Below are 22,219 nucleotides of genomic sequence, written 5' to 3'. Positions count from 1 at the left end.
TAACCACACACCATAGAGACAGAGAGAGAGAGATGGTAACCACACACCATAGAGACAGAGAGAGAGTGGTAACCACACAACCATACGAGACAGAGAGAGAGAGATGGTAACCACACACCATAGAGACAGAGAGAGAGATGGTAACCACACACCATAGAGACAGAGAGAGAAGATGGTAACCACACACCATAGAGACAGAGAGAGAGAGATGGTAACCACACACCATAGAGACAGAGAGAGAGATGGTAACCACACACCATAGAGACAGAGAGAGAGATGGTAACCACACACCATAGAGACAGAGAGAGAGAGTGGTAACCACACACCATAGAGACAGAGAGAGAGATGGTAACCACACACCATAGAGACAGAGAGAGAGAGTGGTAACCACACACCATAGAGACAGAGAGAGAGATGGTAACCACACACCATAGAGACAGAGAGAGAGAGATGGTAACCACACACCATAGAGACAGAGAGAGAGATGGTAACCACACACCATAGAGACAGAGAGAGAGATGGTAACCACACACCATAGAGACAGAGAGAGAGAGTGGTAACCACACACCATAGAGACAGAGAGAGAGAGATGGTAACCACACACCATAGAGACAGAGAGAGAGATGGTAACCACACACCATAGAGACAGAGAGAGAGAGATGGTAACCACACACCATAGAGACAGAGAGAGATGGTAACCACACACCATAGAGACAGAGAGAGAGATGGTAACCACACACCATAGAGACAGAGAGAGAGATGGTAACCACACACCATAGAGACAGAGAGAGAGATGGTAACCACACACCATAGAGACAGAGAGAGAGATGGTAACCACACACCATAGAGACAGAGAGAGAGAGATGGTAACCACACACCATAGAGACAGAGAGAGAGAGATGGTAACCACACACCATAGAGACAGAGAGAGAGAGATGGTAACCCCACACCATAGAGACAGAGAGAGAGAGTGGTAACCACACACCATAGAGACAGAGAGAGAGATGGTAACCACACACCATAGAGACAGAGAGAGAAGATGGTAACCACACACCATAGAGACAGAGAGAGAGATGGTAACCACACACCATAGAGACAGAGAGAGAGATGGTAACCACACACCATAGAGACAGAGAGAGAGATGGTAACCACACACCATAGAGACAGAGAGAGAGAAGGTAACCCCACACCATAGAGACAGAGAGAGAGATGGTAACCACACACCATAGAGACAGAGAGAGAGATGGTAACCACACACCATAGAGACAGAGAGAGAGATGGTAACCACACACCATAGAGACAGAGAGAGATGGTAACCACACACCATAGAGACAGAGAGAGAGAGATGGTAACCACACACCATAGAGACAGAGAGAGAGATGGTAACCACACACCATAGAGACAGAGAGAGATGGTAACCACACACCATAGAGACAGAGAGAGAGAGATGGTAACCACACACCATAGAGACAGAGAGAGAGAGATGGTAACCACACACCATAGAGACAGAGAGAGAGAGATGGTAACCACACACCATAGAGACAGAGAGAGAGATGGTAACCACACACCATAGAGACAGAGAGAGAGATGGTAACCACACACCATAGAGACAGAGAGAGAGAGATGGTAACCACACACCATAGAGACAGAGAGAGAGAGATGGTAACCACACACCATAGAGACAGAGAGAGAGATGGTAACCACACACCATAGAGACAGAGAGAGAGATGGTAACCACACACCATAGAGACAGAGAGAGAGAGTGGTAACCACACACCATAGAGACAGAGAGAGAGATGGTAACCACACACCATAGAGACAGAGAGAGAGATGGTAACCACACACCATAGAGACAGAGAGAGAGAGATGGTAACCACACACCATAGAGACAGAGAGAGAGATGGTAACCACACACCATAGAGACAGAGAGAGAGATGGTAACCACACACCATAGAGACAGAGAGAGAGATGGTAACCACACACCATAGAGACAGAGAGAGAGATGGTAACCACACACCATAGAGACAGAGAGAGAGATGGTAACCACACACCATAGAGACAGAGAGAGAGATGGTAACCACACACCATAGAGACAGAGAGAGAGATGGTAACCACACACCATAGAGACAGAGAGAGATGGTAACCACACACCATAGAGACAGAGAGAGATGGTAACCCCACACCATAGAGACAGAGAGAGATGGTAACCACACACCATAGAGACAGAGAGAGAGATGGTAACCACACACCATAGAGACAGAGAGAGAGATGGTAACCACACATCATAGAGACAGAGAGAGAAGGTAACCACACACCATAGAGACAGAGAGAGAGAATGGTAACCACACACCATAGAGACAGAGAGAGATGGTAACCACACACCATAGAGACAGAGAGAGATGGTAACCACACACCATAGAGACAGAGAGAGAGATGGTAACCACACACCATAGAGACAGAGAGAGATGGTAACCACACACCATAGAGACAGAGAGAGAGATGGTAACCACACACCATAGAGACAGAGAGAGAGAGATGGTAACCCCACACCATAGAGACAGAGAGAGAGATGGTAACCACACACCATAGAGACAGAGAGAGAGAGATGGTAACCACACACCATAGAGACAGAGAGAGAGATGGTAACCACACACCATAGAGACAGAGAGAGAGAGATGGTAACCACACACCATAGAGACAGAGAGAGAGATGGTAACCACACACCATAGAGACAGAGAGAGAGATGGTAACCACACACCATAGAGACAGAGAGAGAGAGATGGTAACCACACACCATAGAGACAGAGAGAGAGAGATGGTAACCACACACCATAGAGACAGAGAGAGAGATGGTAACCACACACCATAGAGACAGAGAGAGAGAGATGGTAACCACACACCATAGAGACAGAGAGAGAGATGGTAACCACACACCATAGAGACAGAGAGAGAGATGGTAACCACACACCATAGAGACAGAGAGAGAGATGGTAACCACACACCATAGAGACAGAGAGAGAGATGGTAACCACACACCATAGAGACAGAGAGAGAGATGGTAACCACACACCATAGAGACAGAGAGAGAGATGGTAACCACACACCATAGAGACAGAGAGAGAGATGGTAACCACACACCATAGAGACAGAGAGAGAGATGGTAACCACACACCATAGAGACAGAGAGAGAGAGATGGTAACCACACACCATAGAGACAGAGAGAGAGATGGTAACCACACACCATAGAGACAGAGAGAGAGATGGTAACCACACACCATAGAGACAGAGAGAGAAGGTAACCACACACCATAGAGACAGAGAGAGAGAGGATGGTAACCACACACCATAGAGACAGAGAGAGAAGATGGTAACCACACACCATAGAGACAGAGAGAGAGATGGTAACCACACACCATAGAGACAGAGAGAGAGGATGGTAACCACACACCATAGAGACAGAGAGAGAGATGGTAACCACACACCATAGAGACAGAGAGAGAGAGATGGTAACCACACACCATAGAGACAGAGAGAGAGATGGTAACCACACACCATAGAGACAGAGAGAGAGAGATGGTAACCACACACCATAGAGACAGAGAGAGAGAGATGGTAACCACACACCATAGAGACAGAGAGAGAGATGGTAACCACACACCATAGAGACAGAGAGAGGAGATGGTAACCACACACCATAGAGACAGAGAGAGAGATGGTAACCACACACCATAGAGACAGAGAGAGAGATGGTAACCACACACCATAGAGACAGAGAGAGAGATGGTAACCACACACCATAGAGACAGAGAGAGAGTGGTAACCACACACCATAGAGACAGAGAGAGAGATGGTAACCACACACCATAGAGACAGAGAGAGAGATGGTAACCACACACCATAGAGACAGAGAGAGAGATGGTAACCACACACCATAGAGACAGAGAGAGAGATGGTAACCACACACCATAGAGACAGAGAGAGAGATGGTAACCACACACCATAGAGACAGAGAGAGAGATGGTAACCACACACCATAGAGACAGAGAGAGAGATGGTAACCACACACCATAGAGACAGAGAGAGAGATGGTAACCACACACCATAGAGACAGAGAGAGAGATGGTAACCACACACCATAGAGACAGAGAGAGAGATGGTAACCACACACCATAGAGACAGAGAGAGAGATGGTAACCACACACCATAGAGACAGAGAGAGAGTGGTAACCACACACCATAGAGACAGAGAGAGAGATGGTAACCCCACACCATAGAGACAGAGAGAGAGAATGGTAACCACACACCATAGAGACAGAGAGAGAGAGATGGTAACCACACACCATAGAGACAGAGAGAGAGATGGTAACCACACACCATAGAGACAGAGAGAGAGATGGTAACCACACACCATAGAGACAGAGAGAGAGAGATGGTAACCACACACCATAGAGACAGAGAGAGAGAGATGGTAACCACACACCATAGAGACAGAGAGAGAGATGGTAACCACACACCATAGAGACAGAGAGAGAGATGGTAACCACACACCATAGAGACAGAGAGAGAGATGGTAACCACACACCATAGAGACAGAGAGAGAGATGGTAACCACACACCATAGAGACAGAGAGAGAGATGGTAACCACACACCATAGAGACAGAGAGAGAGATGGTAACCACACACCATAGAGACAGAGAGAGAGATGGTAACCACACACCATAGAGACAGAGAGAGAGATGGTAACCACACACCATAGAGACAGAGAGAGAGATGGTAACCACACACCATAGAGACAGAGAGAGAGATGGTAACCACACACCATAGAGACAGAGAGAGATGGTAACCACACACCATAGAGACAGAGAGAGAGATGGTAACCACACACCATAGAGACAGAGAGAGAGAGATGGTAACCACACACCATAGAGACAGAGAGAGAGATGGTAACCACACACCATAGAGACAGAGAGAGAGATGGTAACCACACACCATAGAGACAGAGAGAGAGATGGTAACCACACACCATAGAGACAGAGAGAGAGAGATGGTAACCACACACCATAGAGACAGAGAGAGAGATGGTAACCACACACCATAGAGACAGAGAGAGAGAGATGGTAACCACACACCATAGAGACAGAGAGAGAGATGGTAACCACACACCATAGAGACAGAGAGAGAGATGGTAACCACACACCATAGAGACAGAGAGAGAGATGGTAACCACACACCATAGAGACAGAGAGAGAGATGGTAACCACACACCATAGAGACAGAGAGAGAGATGGTAACCACACACCATAGAGACAGAGAGAGAGATGGTAACCACACACCATAGAGACAGAGAGAGAGATGGTAACCACACACCATAGAGACAGAGAGAGAGATGGTAACCACACACCATAGAGACAGAGAGAGAGATGGTAACCACACACCATAGAGACAGAGAGAGAGATGGTAACCACACACCATAGAGACAGAGAGAGAGATGGTAACCACACACCATAGAGACAGAGAGAGAGATGGTAACCACACACCATAGAGACAGAGAGAGAGATGGTAACCACACACCATAGAGACAGAGAGAGAGATGGTAACCACACACCATAGAGACAGAGAGAGAGATGGTAACCACACACCATAGAGACAGAGAGAGAGATGGTAACCACACACCATAGAGACAGAGAGAGAGATGGTAACCACACACCATAGAGACAGAGAGAGAGAGTGGTAACCACACACCATAGAGACAGAGAGAGAGATGGTAACCACACACCATAGAGACAGAGAGAGAGATGGTAACCACACACCATAGAGACAGAGAGAGATGGTAACCACACACCATAGAGACAGAGAGAGAGATGGTAACCACACACCATAGAGACAGAGAGAGAGTGGTAACCACACACCATAGAGACAGAGAGAGAGAGATGGTAACCACACACCATAGAGACAGAGAGAGAGAGATGGTAACCACACACCATAGAGACAGAGAGAGAGATGGTAACCACACACCATAGAGACAGAGAGAGAGATGGTAACCACACACCATAGAGACAGAGAGAGAGATGGTAACCACACACCATAGAGACAGAGAGAGAGATGGTAACCACACACCATAGAGACAGAGAGAGAGATGGTAACCACACACCATAGAGACAGAGAGAGAGATGGTAACCACACACCATAGAGACAGAGAGAGAGATGGTAACCACACACCATAGAGACAGAGAGAGAGATGGTAACCACACACCATAGAGACAGAGAGAGAGATGGTAACCCCACACCATAGAGACAGAGAGAGAGATGGTAACCACACACCATAGAGACAGAGAGAGAGAGATGGTAACCACACACCATAGAGACAGAGAGAGATGGTAACCACACACCATAGAGACAGAGAGAGAGATGGTAACCACACACCATAGAGACAGAGAGAGATGGTAACCACACACCATAGAGACAGAGAGAGAGATGGTAACCACACACCATAGAGACAGAGAGAGAGATGGTAACCACACACCATAGAGACAGAGAGAGAGAGATGGTAACCACACACCATAGAGACAGAGAGAGAGATGGTAACCACACACCATAGAGACAGAGAGAGAGATGGTAACCACACACCATAGAGACAGAGAGAGAGATGGTAACCACACACCATAGAGACAGAGAGAGAGATGGTAACCACACACCATAGAGACAGAGAGAGAGATGGTAACCACACACCATAGAGACAGAGAGAGAGATGGTAACCACACACCATAGAGACAGAGAGAGAGATGGTAACCACACACCATAGAGACAGAGAGAGAGATGGTAACCACACACCATAGAGACAGAGAGAGAGAGATGGTAACCACACACCATAGAGACAGAGAGAGAGATGGTAACCACACACCATAGAGACAGAGAGAGAGAGATGGTAACCACACACCATAGAGACAGAGATGGTAACCATACACCATAGAGACAGAGATGGTAACCACACACCATAGAGACAGAGAGAGAGATGGTAACCACACACCATAGAGACAGAGAGAGATGGTAACCACACACCATAGAGACAGAGAGAGAGATGGTAACCACACACCATAGAGACAGAGAGAGAGATGGTAACCACACACCATAGAGACAGAGAGAGAGATGGTAACCACACACCATAGAGACAGAGAGAGAGATGGTAACCACACACCATAGAGACAGAGAGAGAGAATGGTAACCACACACCATAGAGACAGAGAGAGAGATGGTAACCACACACCATAGAGACAGAGAGAGAGATGGTAACCACACACCATAGAGACAGAGAGAGAGATGGTAACCACACACCATAGAGACAGAGAGAGAGATGGTAACCACACACCATAGAGACAGAGAGAGATGGTAACCACACACCATAGAGACAGAGAGAGAGATGGTAACCACACACCATAGAGACAGAGAGAGATGGTAACCACACACCATAGAGACAGAGAGAGAGATGGTAACCACACACCATAGAGACAGAGAGAGATGGTAACCACACACCATAGAGACAGAGAGAGATGGTAACCACACACCATAGAGACAGAGATGGTAACCACACACCATAGAGACAGAGAGAGAGATGGTAACCACACACCATAGAGACAGAGAGAGATGGTAACCACACACCATAGAGACAGAGAGAGATGGTAACCACACACCATAGAGACAGAGATGGTAACCACACACCATAGAGACAGAGATGGTAACCACACACCATAGAGACAGAGAGAGAGATGGTAACCACACACCATAGAGACAGAGAGAGAGATGGTAACCACACACCATAGAGACAGAGAGAGAGATGGTAACCACACACCATAGAGACAGAGAGAGAGATGGTAACCACACACCATAGAGACAGAGAGAGAAGATGGTAACCACACACCATAGAGACAGAGAGAGAGATGGTAACCACACACCATAGAGACAGAGAGATGGTAACCACACACCATAGAGACAGAGAGAGAGATGGTAACCACACACCATAGAGACAGAGAGAGATGGTAACCACACACCATAGAGACAGAGAGAGATGGTAACCACACACCATAGAGACAGAGAGAGAGTGGTAACCACACACCATAGAGACAGAGAGAGAGATGGTAACCACACACCATAGAGACAGAGAGAGAGATGGTAACCACACACCATAGAGACAGAGAGAGAGATGGTAACCCCACACCATAGAGACAGAGAGAGAGAGATGGTAACCCCACACCATAGAGACAGAGAGAGAGAGATGGTAACCACACACCATAGAGACAGAGAGAGAGATGGTAACCCCACACCATAGAGACAGAGAGAGAGAGATGGTAACCACACATCATAGAGACAGAGAGAGATGGTAACCACACACCATAGAGACAGAGAGAGAGAGTGGTAACCACACACCATAGAGACAGAGAGAGAGAGATGGTAACCACACACCATAGAGACAGAGAGAGAGATGGTAACCACACACCATAGAGACAGAGAGAGAGATGGTAACCACACACCATAGAGACAGAGAGAGAGAGATGGTAACCACACACCATAGAGACAGAGAGAGATGGTAACCACACACCATAGAGACAGAGAGAGAGATGGTAACCACACACCATAGAGACAGAGAGAGATGGTAACCACACACCATAGAGACAGAGAGAGAGATGGTAACCCCACACCATAGAGACAGAGAGAGATGGTAACCACACACCATAGAGACAGAGAGAGAGATGGTAACCACACACCATAGAGACAGAGAGAGATGGTAACCACACACCATAGAGACAGAGAGAGATGGTAACCACACACCATAGAGACAGAGAGAGAGATGGTAACCACACACCATAGAGACAGAGAGAGAGAGATGGTAACCACACACCATAGAGACAGAGAGAGAGATGGTAACCACACACCATAGAGACAGAGAGAGAGATGGTAACCACACACCATAGAGACAGAGAGAGAGATGGTAACCACACACCATAGAGACAGAGAGAGAGAGATGGTAACCACACACCATAGAGACAGAGAGAGAGATGGTAACCACACACCATAGAGACAGAGAGAGAGATGGTAACCACACACCATAGAGACAGAGAGAGAGATGGTAACCACACACCATAGAGACAGAGAGAGAGATGGTAACCACACACCATAGAGACAGAGAGAGATGGTAACCACACACCATAGAGACAGAGAGAGAGATGGTAACCACACACCATAGAGACAGAGAGAGAGATGGTAACCACACACCATAGAGACAGAGAGAGAGAGATGGTAACCACACACCATAGAGACAGAGAGAGAGAGATGGTAACCACACACCATAGAGACAGAGAGAGAAGATGGTAACCACACACCATAGAGACAGAGAGAGAGATGGTAACCACACACCATAGAGACAGAGAGAGAGATGGTAACCACACACCATAGAGACAGAGAGAGAGATGGTAACCACACACCATAGAGACAGAGAGAGAAGATGGTAACCACACACCATAGAGACAGAGAGAGAGATGGTAACCACACACCATAGAGACAGAGAGAGAGATGGTAACCACACACCATAGAGACAGAGAGAGAGATGGTAACCACACACCATAGAGACAGAGAGAGAGATGGTAACCACACACCATAGAGACAGAGAGAGAGTGGTAACCACACACCATAGAGACAGAGAGAGAGAGATGGTAACCACACACCATAGAGACAGAGAGAGAGAGATGGTAACCCCACACCATAGAGACAGAGAGAGAGAGATGGTAACCACACACCATAGAGACAGAGAGAGAGAGATGGTAACCCCACACCATAGAGACAGAGAGAGAGATGGTAACCACACACCATAGAGACAGAGAGAGAGAGATGGTAACCACACACCATAGAGACAGAGAGAGAGAGATGGTAACCACACACCATAGAGACAGAGAGAGAGAGATGGTAACCACACACCATAGAGACAGAGAGAGAGATGGTAACCACACACCATAGAGACAGAGAGAGAGTGGTAACCACACACCATAGAGACAGAGAGAGAGATGGTAACCACACACCATAGAGACAGAGAGAGAGATGGTAACCACACACCATAGAGACAGAGAGAGATGGTAACCACACACCATAGAGACAGAGAGAGAGAGATGGTAACCACACACCATAGAGACAGAGAGAGATGGTAACCACACACCATAGAGACAGAGAGAGAGATGGTAACCACACACCATAGAGACAGAGAGAGAGAGATGGTAACCACACACCATAGAGACAGAGAGATGGTAACCACACACCATAGAGACAGAGAGAGAGAGATGGTAACCACACACCATAGAGACAGAGAGAGAGAGATGGTAACCACACACCATAGAGACAGAGAGAGAGATGGTAACCACACACCATAGAGACAGAGAGAGAGAGATGGTAACCACACACCATAGAGACAGAGAGAGAGAGATGGTAACCACACACCATAGAGACAGAGAGAGAGATGGTAACCACACACCATAGAGACAGAGAGAGAGATGGTAACCACACACCATAGAGACAGAGAGAGAGATGGTAACCACACACCATAGAGACAGAGAGAGAGATGGTAACCACACACCATAGAGACAGAGAGAGAGATGGTAACCACACACCATAGAGACAGAGAGAGAGATGGTAACCACACACCATAGAGACAGAGAGAGATGGTAACCACACACCATAGAGACAGAGAGAGAGATGGTAACCACACACCATAGAGACAGAGAGAGATGGTAACCACACACCATAGAGACAGAGAGAGAGAGATGGTAACCACACACCATAGAGACAGAGAGAGAGATGGTAACCACACACCATAGAGACAGAGAGAGAGAGATGGTAACCACACACCATAGAGACAGAGAGAGAGATGGTAACCACACACCATAGAGACAGAGAGAGAGATGGTAACCACACACCATAGAGACAGAGAGAGAGATGGTAACCACACACCATAGAGACAGAGAGAGAGATGGTAACCACACATCATAGAGACAGAGAGAGAGATGGTAACCACACACCATAGAGACAGAGAGAGATGGTAACCACACACCATAGAGACAGAGAGATGGTAACCACACACCATAGAGACAGAGAGAGATGGTAACCACACACCATAGAGACAGAGAGAGAGATGGTAACCACACACCATAGAGACAGAGAGAGATGGTAACCACACACCATAGAGAGAGAGAGATGGTAACCACACACCATAGAGACAGAGAGAGATGGTAACCACACACCATAGAGACAGAGAGAGAGATGGTAACCACACACCATAGAGACAGAGAGAGAGAGAGATGGTAACCACACACCATAGAGACAGAGAGAGAGATGGTAACCACACACCATAGAGACAGAGAGAGATGGTAACCACACACCATAGAGACAGAGAGAGATGGTAACCACACACCATAGAGACAGAGAGAGAGATGGTAACCACACACCATAGAGACAGAGAGAGATGGTAACCACACACCATAGAGACAGAGAGAGAGAGAGATGGTAACCACACACCATAGAGACAGAGAGAGATGGTAACCACACACCATAGAGACAGAGAGAGAGATGGTAACCACACACCATAGAGACAGAGAGAGAGATGGTAACCACACACCATAGAGACAGAGAGAGAGAGAGATGGTAACCACACACCATAGAGACAGAGAGAGATGGTAACCACACACCATAGAGACAGAGAGAGATGGTAACCACACACCATAGAGACAGAGAGAGAGATGGTAACCACACACCATAGAGACAGAGAGAGAGAGATGGTAACCACACACCATAGAGACAGAGAGAGATGGTAACCACACATCATAGAGATTGACAGAGGGCTCTGGATGGATAGCATGGACAGTTCCATTTGTAAGGACGGAACATGTGGCATACATACATACATACATACATACATACATACATACATACATACATACATACATACATACATACATACATACATACATACATACATACATACATAATATATATGGAAAGATTTAGAGTTAGAAAGTTTAATAAATTTTTCTAACTTTATATCTATACCTCTGGGCCATTTTTCCATATCTATACCTCTGGGCCATCTTTCCATATCTATACCTCTGGGCCATCTTTCCATATCTATATCTCTGGGCCATCTTTCCATATCTATACCTCTGGGCCATCTTTCCATATCTATACCTCTGGGCCATCTTTCCATATCTATACCTCTGGGCCATCTTTCCATATCTATACCTCTGGGCCATCTTTCCATATCTATACCTCTGGGCCATTTTTCCATATCTATACCTCTGGGCCATTTTTCCATATATATACCTCTGGGCCATCTTTCCATATCTATACCTCTGGGCCATCTTTCCATATCTATACCTCTGGGCCATCTTTCCATATCTATACCTCTGGGCCATCTTTCCATATCTATACCTCTGGGCCATCTTTCCATATCTATACCTCTGGGCCATCTTTCCATATCTATACCTCTGGGCCATTTTTCCATATCTATACCTCTGGGCCATTTTTCCATATCTATACCTCTGGCCCATCTTTCCATATCTATACCTCTGGGCCATCTTTCCATATCTATACCTCTGGGCCATCTTTCCATATCTATACCTCTGGGCCATTTTTCCATATCTATGACACACAAATACACAGAAATGGGATTAACACATGCACACACACACACACACACTTACCCGTGAGGGTCTCATTGCAGTGTAGATGGCGGTGTAGGGGACTGATTGGCTCTTCATAATGCTCATCACCTGTCCAATCACCTCATCTAACACACACAGACAGACACACCAAGTTAGGCTCTTCATAATGCTCATCACCTGTCCAATCACCTCATCTAACACACACAGACACACCAAGTTAGTCTCTTCATAATGCTCATCACCTGTCCAATCACCTCATCTAACACACACAGACACACCAAGTTAGTCTTCAGCGATCTGCACCATACTGTAATAAGGAACACAGTGAATGCAGGTGATGTTTGTCCCAGCAGAGCCACGGTACAGCAGAACAGTAGAACACACTACTAGAACAGTAGAATAATACTGTAGAAAAGACCAGTAGACCAGTAAAACAGTAGACCAGTAAAACAGTAGACCAGTAGACCAGTAAAACAGTAGACCAATAAAACAGTAGACCAGTAGACCAGTAAAACAGTAGACCAGTAAAACAGTAGACCAGTAAAACAGTAGACCAGTAAAACAGTAGACCAGTAGACCAGTAAAACAGTAGACCAGTAGACCAGTAGACCAGTAAAACAGTAGACCAGTAAAACAGTAGACCAGTAGACCAGTAGACCAGTAGACCAGTAAAACAGTAGACCGGTAGACCAGTAGACCGGTAGACCAGTAGACCAGTAGACCAGTAGACCAGTAGACCAGTAAAACAGTAGACCAGTAAAACAGTAGACCAGTAAAACAGTAGACCAGTAGACCAGTAAAACAGTAGACCAGTAGACCGGTAGACCAGTAGACCAGTAAAACAGTAGACCAGTAGACCAGTAGACCAGTAAAACAGTAGACCGGTAGACCAGTAGACCAGTAAAACAGTAGACCAGTAGACCAGTAAAACAGTAGACCAGTAAAACAGTAGACCAGTAGACCAGTAAAACAGTAGACCAGTAAAACAGTAGACCAGTAGACCAGTAAAACAGTAGACCAGTAGACCAGTAGACCAGTAAAACAGTAGACCAGTAGACCAGTAAAACAGTAGAACAGTAGACCAGTAAAACAGTAGACCAGTAAAACAGTAGACCAGTAGACCAGTAGACCAGTAGACCAGTAGACCAGTAAAACAGTAGACCAGTAGACCAGTAAAACAGTAGACCAGTAAAACAGTAGACCAGTAGACCAGTAAAACAGTAGACCAGTAAAACAGTAGACCAGTAGACCAGTAAAACAGTAGACCGGTAGACCAGTAGACCAGTAAAACAGTAGACCAGTAGACCAGTAAAACAGTAGACCAGTAAAACAGTAGACCAGTAGACCAGTAAAACAGTAGACCAGTAAAACAGTAGACCAGTAGACCAGTAAAACAGTAGACCAGTAGACCAGTAGACCAGTAGACCAGTAAAACAGTAGACCAGTAGACCAGTAGACCAGTAAAACAGTAGACCAGTAAAACAGTAGACCAGTAGACCAGTAAAACAGTAGACCGGTAGACCAGTAGACCAGTAAAACAGTAGACCAGTAGACCAGTAAAACAGTAGACCAGTAAAACAGTAGACCAGTAGACCAGTAAAACAGTAGACCAGTAGACCAGTAGACCAGTAGACCAGTAAAACAGTAGACCAGTAAAACAGTAGACCAGTAGACCAGTAGACCAGTAGACCAGTAAAACAGTAGACCAGTAGACCAGTAAAACAGTAGACCAGTAAAACAGTAAAACAGTAGACCAGTAAAACAGTAGACCAGTAAAACAGTAGACCAGTAAAACAGTAGACCAGTAGACCAGTAGACCAGTAGAACAGTAGACCAGTAGACCAGTAAAACAGTAGACCAGTAGACCAGTAAAACAGTAGACCAGTAAAACAGTAGACCAGTAAAACAGTAGACCAGTAGACCAGTAGACCAGTAGACCAGTAGACCAGTAGACCAGTAGACCAGTAAAACAGTAGACCAGTAAAACAGTAGACCAGTAAAACAGTAGACCAGTAAAACAGTAGACCAGTAGACCAGTAGACCAGTAAAACAGTAGACCAGTAAAACAGTAGACCAGTAGACCAGTAGACCAGTAAAACAGTAGACCAGTAAAACAGTAGACCAGTAAAACAGTAGACCAGTAGACCAGTAAAACAGTAGACCAGTAGACCGGTAGACCAGTAGACCAGTAAAACAGTAGACCAGTAAAACAGTAGACCAGTAAAACAGTAGACCAGTAAAACAGTAGACCAGTAAAACAGTAGACCAGTAGACCAGTAGACCAGTAAAACAGTAGACCAGTAAAACAGTAGACCAGTAGACCAGTAGACCAGTAAAACAGTAGACCAGTAAAACAGTAGACCAGTAAAACAGTAGACCAGTAGACCAGTAAAACAGTAGACCAGTAGACCGGTAGACCAGTAGACCAGTAAAACAGTAGACCAGTAGACCAGTAGACCAGTAAAACAGTAGACCGGTAGACCAGTAGACCAGTAAAACAGTAGACCAGTAGACCAGTAAAACAGTAGACCAGTAAAACAGTAGACCAGTAGACCAGTAAAACAGTAGACCAGTAAAACAGTAGACCAGTAGACCAGTAAAACAGTAGACCAGTAGACCAGTAGACCAGTAAAACAGTAGACCAGTAGACCAGTAAAACAGTAGAACAGTAGACCAGTAAAACAGTAGACCAGTAAAACAGTAGACCAGTAGACCAGTAGACCAGTAGACCAGTAGACCAGTAAAACAGTAGACCAGTAGACCAGTAAAACAGTAGACCAGTAAAACAGTAGACCAGTAGACCAGTAAAACAGTAGACCAGTAAAACAGTAGACCAGTAGACCAGTAAAACAGTAGACCGGTAGACCAGTAGACCAGTAAAACAGTAGACCAGTAGACCAGTAAAACAGTAGACCAGTAAAACAGTAGACCAGTAGACCAGTAAAACAGTAGACCAGTAAAACAGTAGACCAGTAGACCAGTAAAACAGTAGACCAGTAGACCAGTAGACCAGTAGACCAGTAAAACAGTAGACCAGTAGACCAGTAGACCAGTAAAACAGTAGACCAGTAAAACAGTAGACCAGTAGACCAGTAAAACAGTAGACCGGTAGACCAGTAGACCAGTAAAACAGTAGACCAGTAGACCAGTAAAACAGTAGACCAGTAAAACAGTAGACCAGTAGACCAGTAAAACAGTAGACCAGTAGACCAGTAGACCAGTAGACCAGTAAAACAGTAGACCAGTAAAACAGTAGACCAGTAGACCAGTAGACCAGTAAAACAGTAGACCAGTAGACCAGTAAAACAGTAGACCAGTAAAACAGTAAAACAGTAGACCAGTAAAACAGTAGACCAGTAAAACAGTAGACCAGTAAAACAGTAGACCAGTAGACCAGTAGACCAGTAGAACAGTAGACCAGTAGACCAGTAAAACAGTAGACCAGTAGACCAGTAAAACAGTAGACCAGTAAAACAGTAGACCAGTAAAACAGTAGACCAGTAGACCAGTAGACCAGTAGAACAGTAGACCAGTAGACCAGTAGACCAGTAAAACAGTAGACCAGTAAAACAGTAGACCAGTAAAACAGTAGACCAGTAAAACAGTAGACCAGTAGACCAGTAGACCAGTAAAACAGTAGACCAGTAAAACAGTAGACCAGTAGACCAGTAGACCAGTAAAACAGTAGACCAGTAAAACAGTAGACCAGTAAAACAGTAGACCAGTAGACCAGTAAAACAGTAGACCAGTAAAACAGTAGACCAGTAGACCAGTAAAACAGTAGACCAGTAAAACAGTAGACCAGTAGACCAGTAAAACAGTAGACCAGTAGACCAGTAGACCAGTAGACCAGTAAAACAGTAGACCAGTAGACCAGTAAAACAGTAGACCAGTAAAACAGTAAAACAGTAGACCAGTAAAACAGTAGACCAGTAAAACAGTAGACCAGTAAAACAGTAGACCAGTAGACCAGTAGACCAGTAGAACAGTAGACCAGTAGACCAGTAAAACAGTAAAACAGTAGACCAGTAAAACAGTAGACCAGTAAAACAGTAGACCAGTAAAACAGTAGACCAGTAGACCAGTAGACCAGTAGAACAGTAGACCAGTAGACCAGTAGACCAGTAAAACAGTAGACCAGTAAAACAGTAGACCAGTAAAACAGTAGACCAGTAAAACAGTAGACCAGTAGACCAGTAGACCAGTAAAACAGTAGACCAGTAAAACAGTAGACCAGTAGACCAGTAGACCAGTAAAACAGTAGACCAGTAAAACAGTAGACCAGTAAAACAGTAGACCAGTAGACCAGTAAAACAGTAGACCAGTAAAACAGTAGACCAGTAGACCAGTAAAACAGTAGACCAGTAAAACAGTAGACCAGTAGACCAGTAGACCAGTAAAACAGTAGACCAGTAAAACAGTAGACCAGTAGACCAGTAGACCAGTAGACCAGTAGACCAGTAGACCAGTAGACCAGTAGACCAGTAAAACAGTAGACCAGTAAAACAGTAGACCAGTAAAACAGTAGACCAGTAGACCAGTAAAACAGTAGACCAGTAAAACAGTAGACCAGTAGACCAGTAAAACAGTAGACCAGTAAAACAGTAGACCAGTAGACCAGTAGACCAGTAAAACAGTAGACCAGTAAAACAGTATAACGTTAGAACACTCACCATTTCCATTGAGAACTTCCTTAGCAGACATCAGATCAGCCCTATTATAAACCACAATCAGGTAAACCACACCCATATTCGTATAAACCACACCCATAAAAAACAGACCAGTGTGAAAAGCAGAATCATGTGTGTGTGTGTGTGTGTGTGTGTGTGTGTGTGTGTGTGTGTGTGTGTGTGTGTGTGTGTGTGTGTGTGTGTGTGTGTGTGTGTGTGTGTGTGTGTGTGTGTGTGTGTGTGTGTGTGTGTGTTTGTGTTTATACTTGGTGCTGTAGGGTAGTCTGAAGACTAGCAGGGTGTGTGTGTGTGTGTGTGTGTGTGTGTGTGTGTGTGTGTGTGTGTGTGTGTGTGTGTGTTTATACTTGGTGCTGTAGGGTAGTCTGAAGACTAGCAGGGCGGGGGTAGAAGCATTTAGTCGTAGCTGGCTGAGGGTCTCTGGTTCCATGTAGAGAGAAGAGGTGTCTAATTGATCCTGGAGCTGACCAATCACAGCACTGGATGCTGGCCAGGCCACGGCAGGCAGGACCAATGGGGAAGGGCTGGAGAGGAGCGCCTCCTCTAGGTTAGGGAAGGCACTGTCCTGCCTGTTGCCAAACGCCCCTCCGTACATGGTGAAGTCCTCAATGCTCATCTGGCGGGGGAGAGAGAGAAAGATTCACACAAACAGTAAAAGACATAGGCTAACTAATATATGGGTTACAAAGGTAGGTAGGTGTGTGTGTATAACCTTGTCCTGCAGGAAGAGCAGTACGTTGCGCGGGGCGGACCCCAGGGCGGTCTCCAGGTATGAGCTCAGCTGACTGAAACCCACTACGTGACCAGCAGCAGGAACCGCCTGAGACGGCAGACCAGACCTGGAACCGTTCAGGAGGGCCAAAACATTACCAAACACGGAACAGGAATAACTAAGAGGACGGTTGGCATGTCCCATTATTACACCATGTTGCCTGACGAGCAAAACACAATACAACTTCATTATCCATCGCATTTAACAGTCATATCAAAGCGGTCACTAAAACAGCATTCTATCATCTAAAAAATATAGCCAGAATCAAAGGCTTGGTGTCCCAAAAAGATAAAGAGAAGCTCATCCATGCTTTCATCTCTAGTAGGGTCGACTACTGTAATGGCCTCTTAACAGGACTCCAGGAAAAGACTGTAAAACAGCTGCAGCTCATTCAGAATGCAGCTGCTAGAACGTTAACCAGGACCAAGAGAACGGAGCACATCACTCCGGTTCTTACATCTTTACATTGGCTTCCAGGCAGTTACAGAATTGATTTCAAAGTGGTGCTTTTAGTTTATAAATCTTTGAATGGTTTAGTACCCGAGTACATGTCTGATATGTTTGAAGAATATAAACCGAGCAGGGCTCTTAGATCCATGAACACAGGTCAGCTAGTAGAGCACAGAGCCCAAACTAAACATGGAGACGCTGCGTTTAGCACTTATGCTGTACACAACTGGAATAAACTACCAGAAGATCTTAGATATGCCCCAAACGTATCCATTATTAAATCCAGGTTAAAAACACTTCTCTTTTCACGTGCCTACGACTGAGCACTTAAACTGAACCACACTGTTTAGCCTTATAGCTTCCTATGGTTTTATCCCATTTTTAATTTTTAATCTTTATATGTTTTTTTTTAAATTGTATTTTTATTATTATTATGTTTTCATAATTTTTGATAAACATCTTTGTAAAGCACATTGAATTGCTTCGATGTATGAATTGTGCTATATAAATAAACTTGCTTGCTTGCTAAAGTAAAAAGTAGCCCTTGGGTTAGTTAGGGTTGAAGTAGAAAGTAGCCCTTGGGTTAGTTAGGGTTAAAGTAAAAACTAGCCCTTGGGTTAGTTAGGGTTAAAGTAAAAACAAGCCCTTGGGTTAGTTAGGGTTAAAGTAAAAACTAGCCCTTGGGTTAGTTAGGGTTAGGTTTGGGTTAGTCTGATTAAATCAGGCTGTAATACACCATTATGTGTTAGTATATACAGCCTGAATCTCATGCCTGCAAAATCCTGTAAAATGTTCCTTACAAGCCAGAATGTTGAATAAAATTACATTTAAACTTATTCTACTGTGGTTTGTCCTTCAGCTGCTCTACATTTTTGACACAAAATACACAGAAAAGTATTGTTGATATTCCATTATTAGAGAGCTGGTAGGGATATGGTTGGTACTGAATTAAAATGAGTTTTGTATTGGTCCTCCCTCGCCAATAGCTAGCACGCCATGCCAATGAAACGTCTATATTCTGAATCAGGGGTGGATGGAGAACAATCAACACATTTTTTGTTTGAATCATAGATTTCTTTGAAGAATGAATTCCCAATAAAATAAATAAAAAAGGTTGATTGTTCTCCACCCTCCCATGATTCTGAATATAACATTTTGTTAGTGTGGTGTTAATTTTTTTATTACAATTTTAGTCATTTAGCAGACGCTCTTATCTAGAGTGACTTACAGATTGTTCACCTAGTCGGTTCAAGGATTCGAACCAACAACCTTTTGGTAACTGGCTCAATGCTCTTAGCCGCTAGGATACCTGCTGCCCGTTTTTTTGTGTGTTTTTTTTAAGTGTACGGGAATGACTCACGACGGAGAGTTAGATAATAGTTTACTCAGGTAGTAAGACATACTGGTCATGACATCCTAATCAGGCACTGATAATACACCTGCATATACAGTGCATTCGGAAAGTATTCAGACCCCTTGACTTTTTCCACATTTTGTTAGGTTACAGCCTTATTCTAAAATGGATTAAATTGTTTGTTTTTCTCATCAATCTACACATAATACCCCAAAATGACAAAGCAAAAACAGGTTTTTAGAAATATTTCCAAATGTATTAAAAATTGAAAAACTGAAATATCACATTTACAGAAGTACTCAGACCCTTTACTTAGTTTCTCCCATTCTTCTATGCAGATCCTCTCAAGCTCTGTCAGGTTGGATGGGGAGCGTCGCTGCACAGCAATTTTCAGGTCTCTCCAGAGATGTTTGATCGGGTTCAAGTCCGGGCTCTGGCTGGGCCACTCAAGGACATTCAGAGACTTGTCCCGAAGCCACTCCTGCGTTGTCTTGGCTGTGTGCTTAGGGTCGTCGCCCCAATCTGAGGTCCTGAGCACTCTGGAGCAGGTTTTCATCAAGGATCTCTCTGTACTTTGCTCCGTTCATCTTTCCCTCGATCCTGACTAGTCTCCCAGTCCCTGCCGCTAAAAAACATCCCCACAGCATAATGCTGCCACCACCATGCTTCACCGTAGGGATGGTGCCAGGTTTCCTCCAGACGTGACGCTCGGCATTCAGGCCAAAGTGTTTAATCTTGGTTTCATCAGACCAGAGAATCTTGTTTCTCATGGTCTGAGAGTCCTTTAGGTGCCTTTTGGCAAATTCCAAGCGGGCTGTCATGTGCCTTTTACTGAGGAATGGCTTCCGTCTGGCCACTCTACCATAAAGGCCTGATTGGTGGAGTCCTGCAGAGGTGGTTGTCCTTCTGCTAGGTTCTCCCAACTCCACAGAGGAACTTTGGAGCTTTTTCAGAATGACCATCGGGTTCTTGGTCACCTCCCTGACCAAGGCCCTTCTCGCCCGATTGCTCAGTTTGGCCGGGCGGCCAGCTCTAGAAAGTGGTTCCAAACTTCTTCCATTTAAGAATGATGGAGGCCACTGTGTTCTTGGTGACCTTCAATGCTGCAGACATTTTTTGGTACCCTTCCCCAGATTTGTGCCTCAACACAATCCTGTCTCGGAGCTCTTAAACCTCATGGCTTGGTTTTTGCTCTGACATGCACTGTCAACTGTGGTACCTTATATAGACAGGTGTGTGCCTTTCCAAATCATGTCTAATCAATTGAGTCTCATAGCAAAGGGTCTGAAAACGTATGTAAATACGGTATTTCTGTTTTTTTATTATGGGGTATTCTGTGTAGTTTGATGAGGAAAACAAATAATGTAATACATTTTAGAATAGGGATGTAACTTAACAAAATGTGGAAAAAGTCAAGGGGTCTGAATACTTTCCAAATGCACTGTAGGTGGCCTACTAGGCTGATAATACACCTGTATATACACTAAACAACAATATAAAATGCAACATGCAACAATTTTTTAGATTTTACTGAGTTACAGTTCATATAAGGACATTAGTCAATTGAAATAAATAAATTAGGCCCTAATCTATAAATTTCACATGACTGGGAATACAGATATGCATCTGTTGGTAACAGATACCTTAAAAAAAGAAAACCAGTCAGTATCTGGTGTGACCACCATTTGCCTCATGCAGCGCGACACATCTCCTTCGCATAGAGTTGATCAGGCTGTTGATTTTGGCCTGTGGAATGTTGTCCCACTCCTCTTCAATGGCTGTGTGAAGTTGCTGGATATTGGCAGGAACTGGAACAGGCTGTCGTACACATCAATCCAGAGCATCTCAAACGTGCTCAATGGGTGACATGTCTGGTGAGTATGCAGGCCATGGAAGAACTGGGACATTTTCAGCTTCCAGGAATTGTGTACAGATCCTTGCGACATGGGGCTGTGCATTATCATGCTGAAATATGAGGTGATGGCGGCGGATGAATGGCATGACAATGGGATGTCGTCACGGTATCTCTGTGCATTCAAATTGCCATAGATAAAATGCAATTGTGTTTGTTGTTTGTAGCTCATGCCTGTTCACAATGCTGACATCAGCAAACCGCACGCCCACATGACGCCATACATGCTGTTTGCCATCTGCAAGGTACCGTTATGATTCATCCGTGAACAGCACTGACAGTTTGAGCAGAAATTATTTTGTTTGTGCAAATCCACAGTTCCATCAGCTGTCCGGTGGCTGATCTC

At 44.8% G+C, this 22,219-nt stretch overlaps 1 protein-coding gene across 1 annotated transcript in view; it reads right to left on the bottom strand.

Moving 5' to 3' along the window:
* LOC121546822 (V-type proton ATPase subunit S1-like) overlaps window positions 1-22,219 on the bottom strand; it is a 64,708-nt gene that overhangs the window by 35,717 nt on the left and 6,772 nt on the right. Inside the window, exons 2-5 of the mRNA XM_041858070.2 lie at window positions 18,098-18,224; window positions 17,733-18,001; window positions 17,371-17,411; window positions 12,737-12,822 (exon numbers count right to left, since the gene is read on the bottom strand). Of these exons, the coding sequence (XP_041714004.2) occupies window positions 12,737-12,822; window positions 17,371-17,411; window positions 17,733-18,001; window positions 18,098-18,224 (523 nt within the window). The remainder of the gene's footprint in view (window positions 1-12,736; window positions 12,823-17,370; window positions 17,412-17,732; window positions 18,002-18,097; window positions 18,225-22,219) is intronic.

Source organism: Coregonus clupeaformis, unplaced genomic scaffold, assembly GCF_020615455.1.
Source record: "Coregonus clupeaformis isolate EN_2021a unplaced genomic scaffold, ASM2061545v1 scaf0157, whole genome shotgun sequence".
Taxonomy (NCBI): Eukaryota; Metazoa; Chordata; class Actinopteri; order Salmoniformes; family Salmonidae; genus Coregonus; species Coregonus clupeaformis.
Note: the sequence above shows the minus strand (reverse complement) of the source record. Positions and strands in the feature narration are given on the sequence as shown.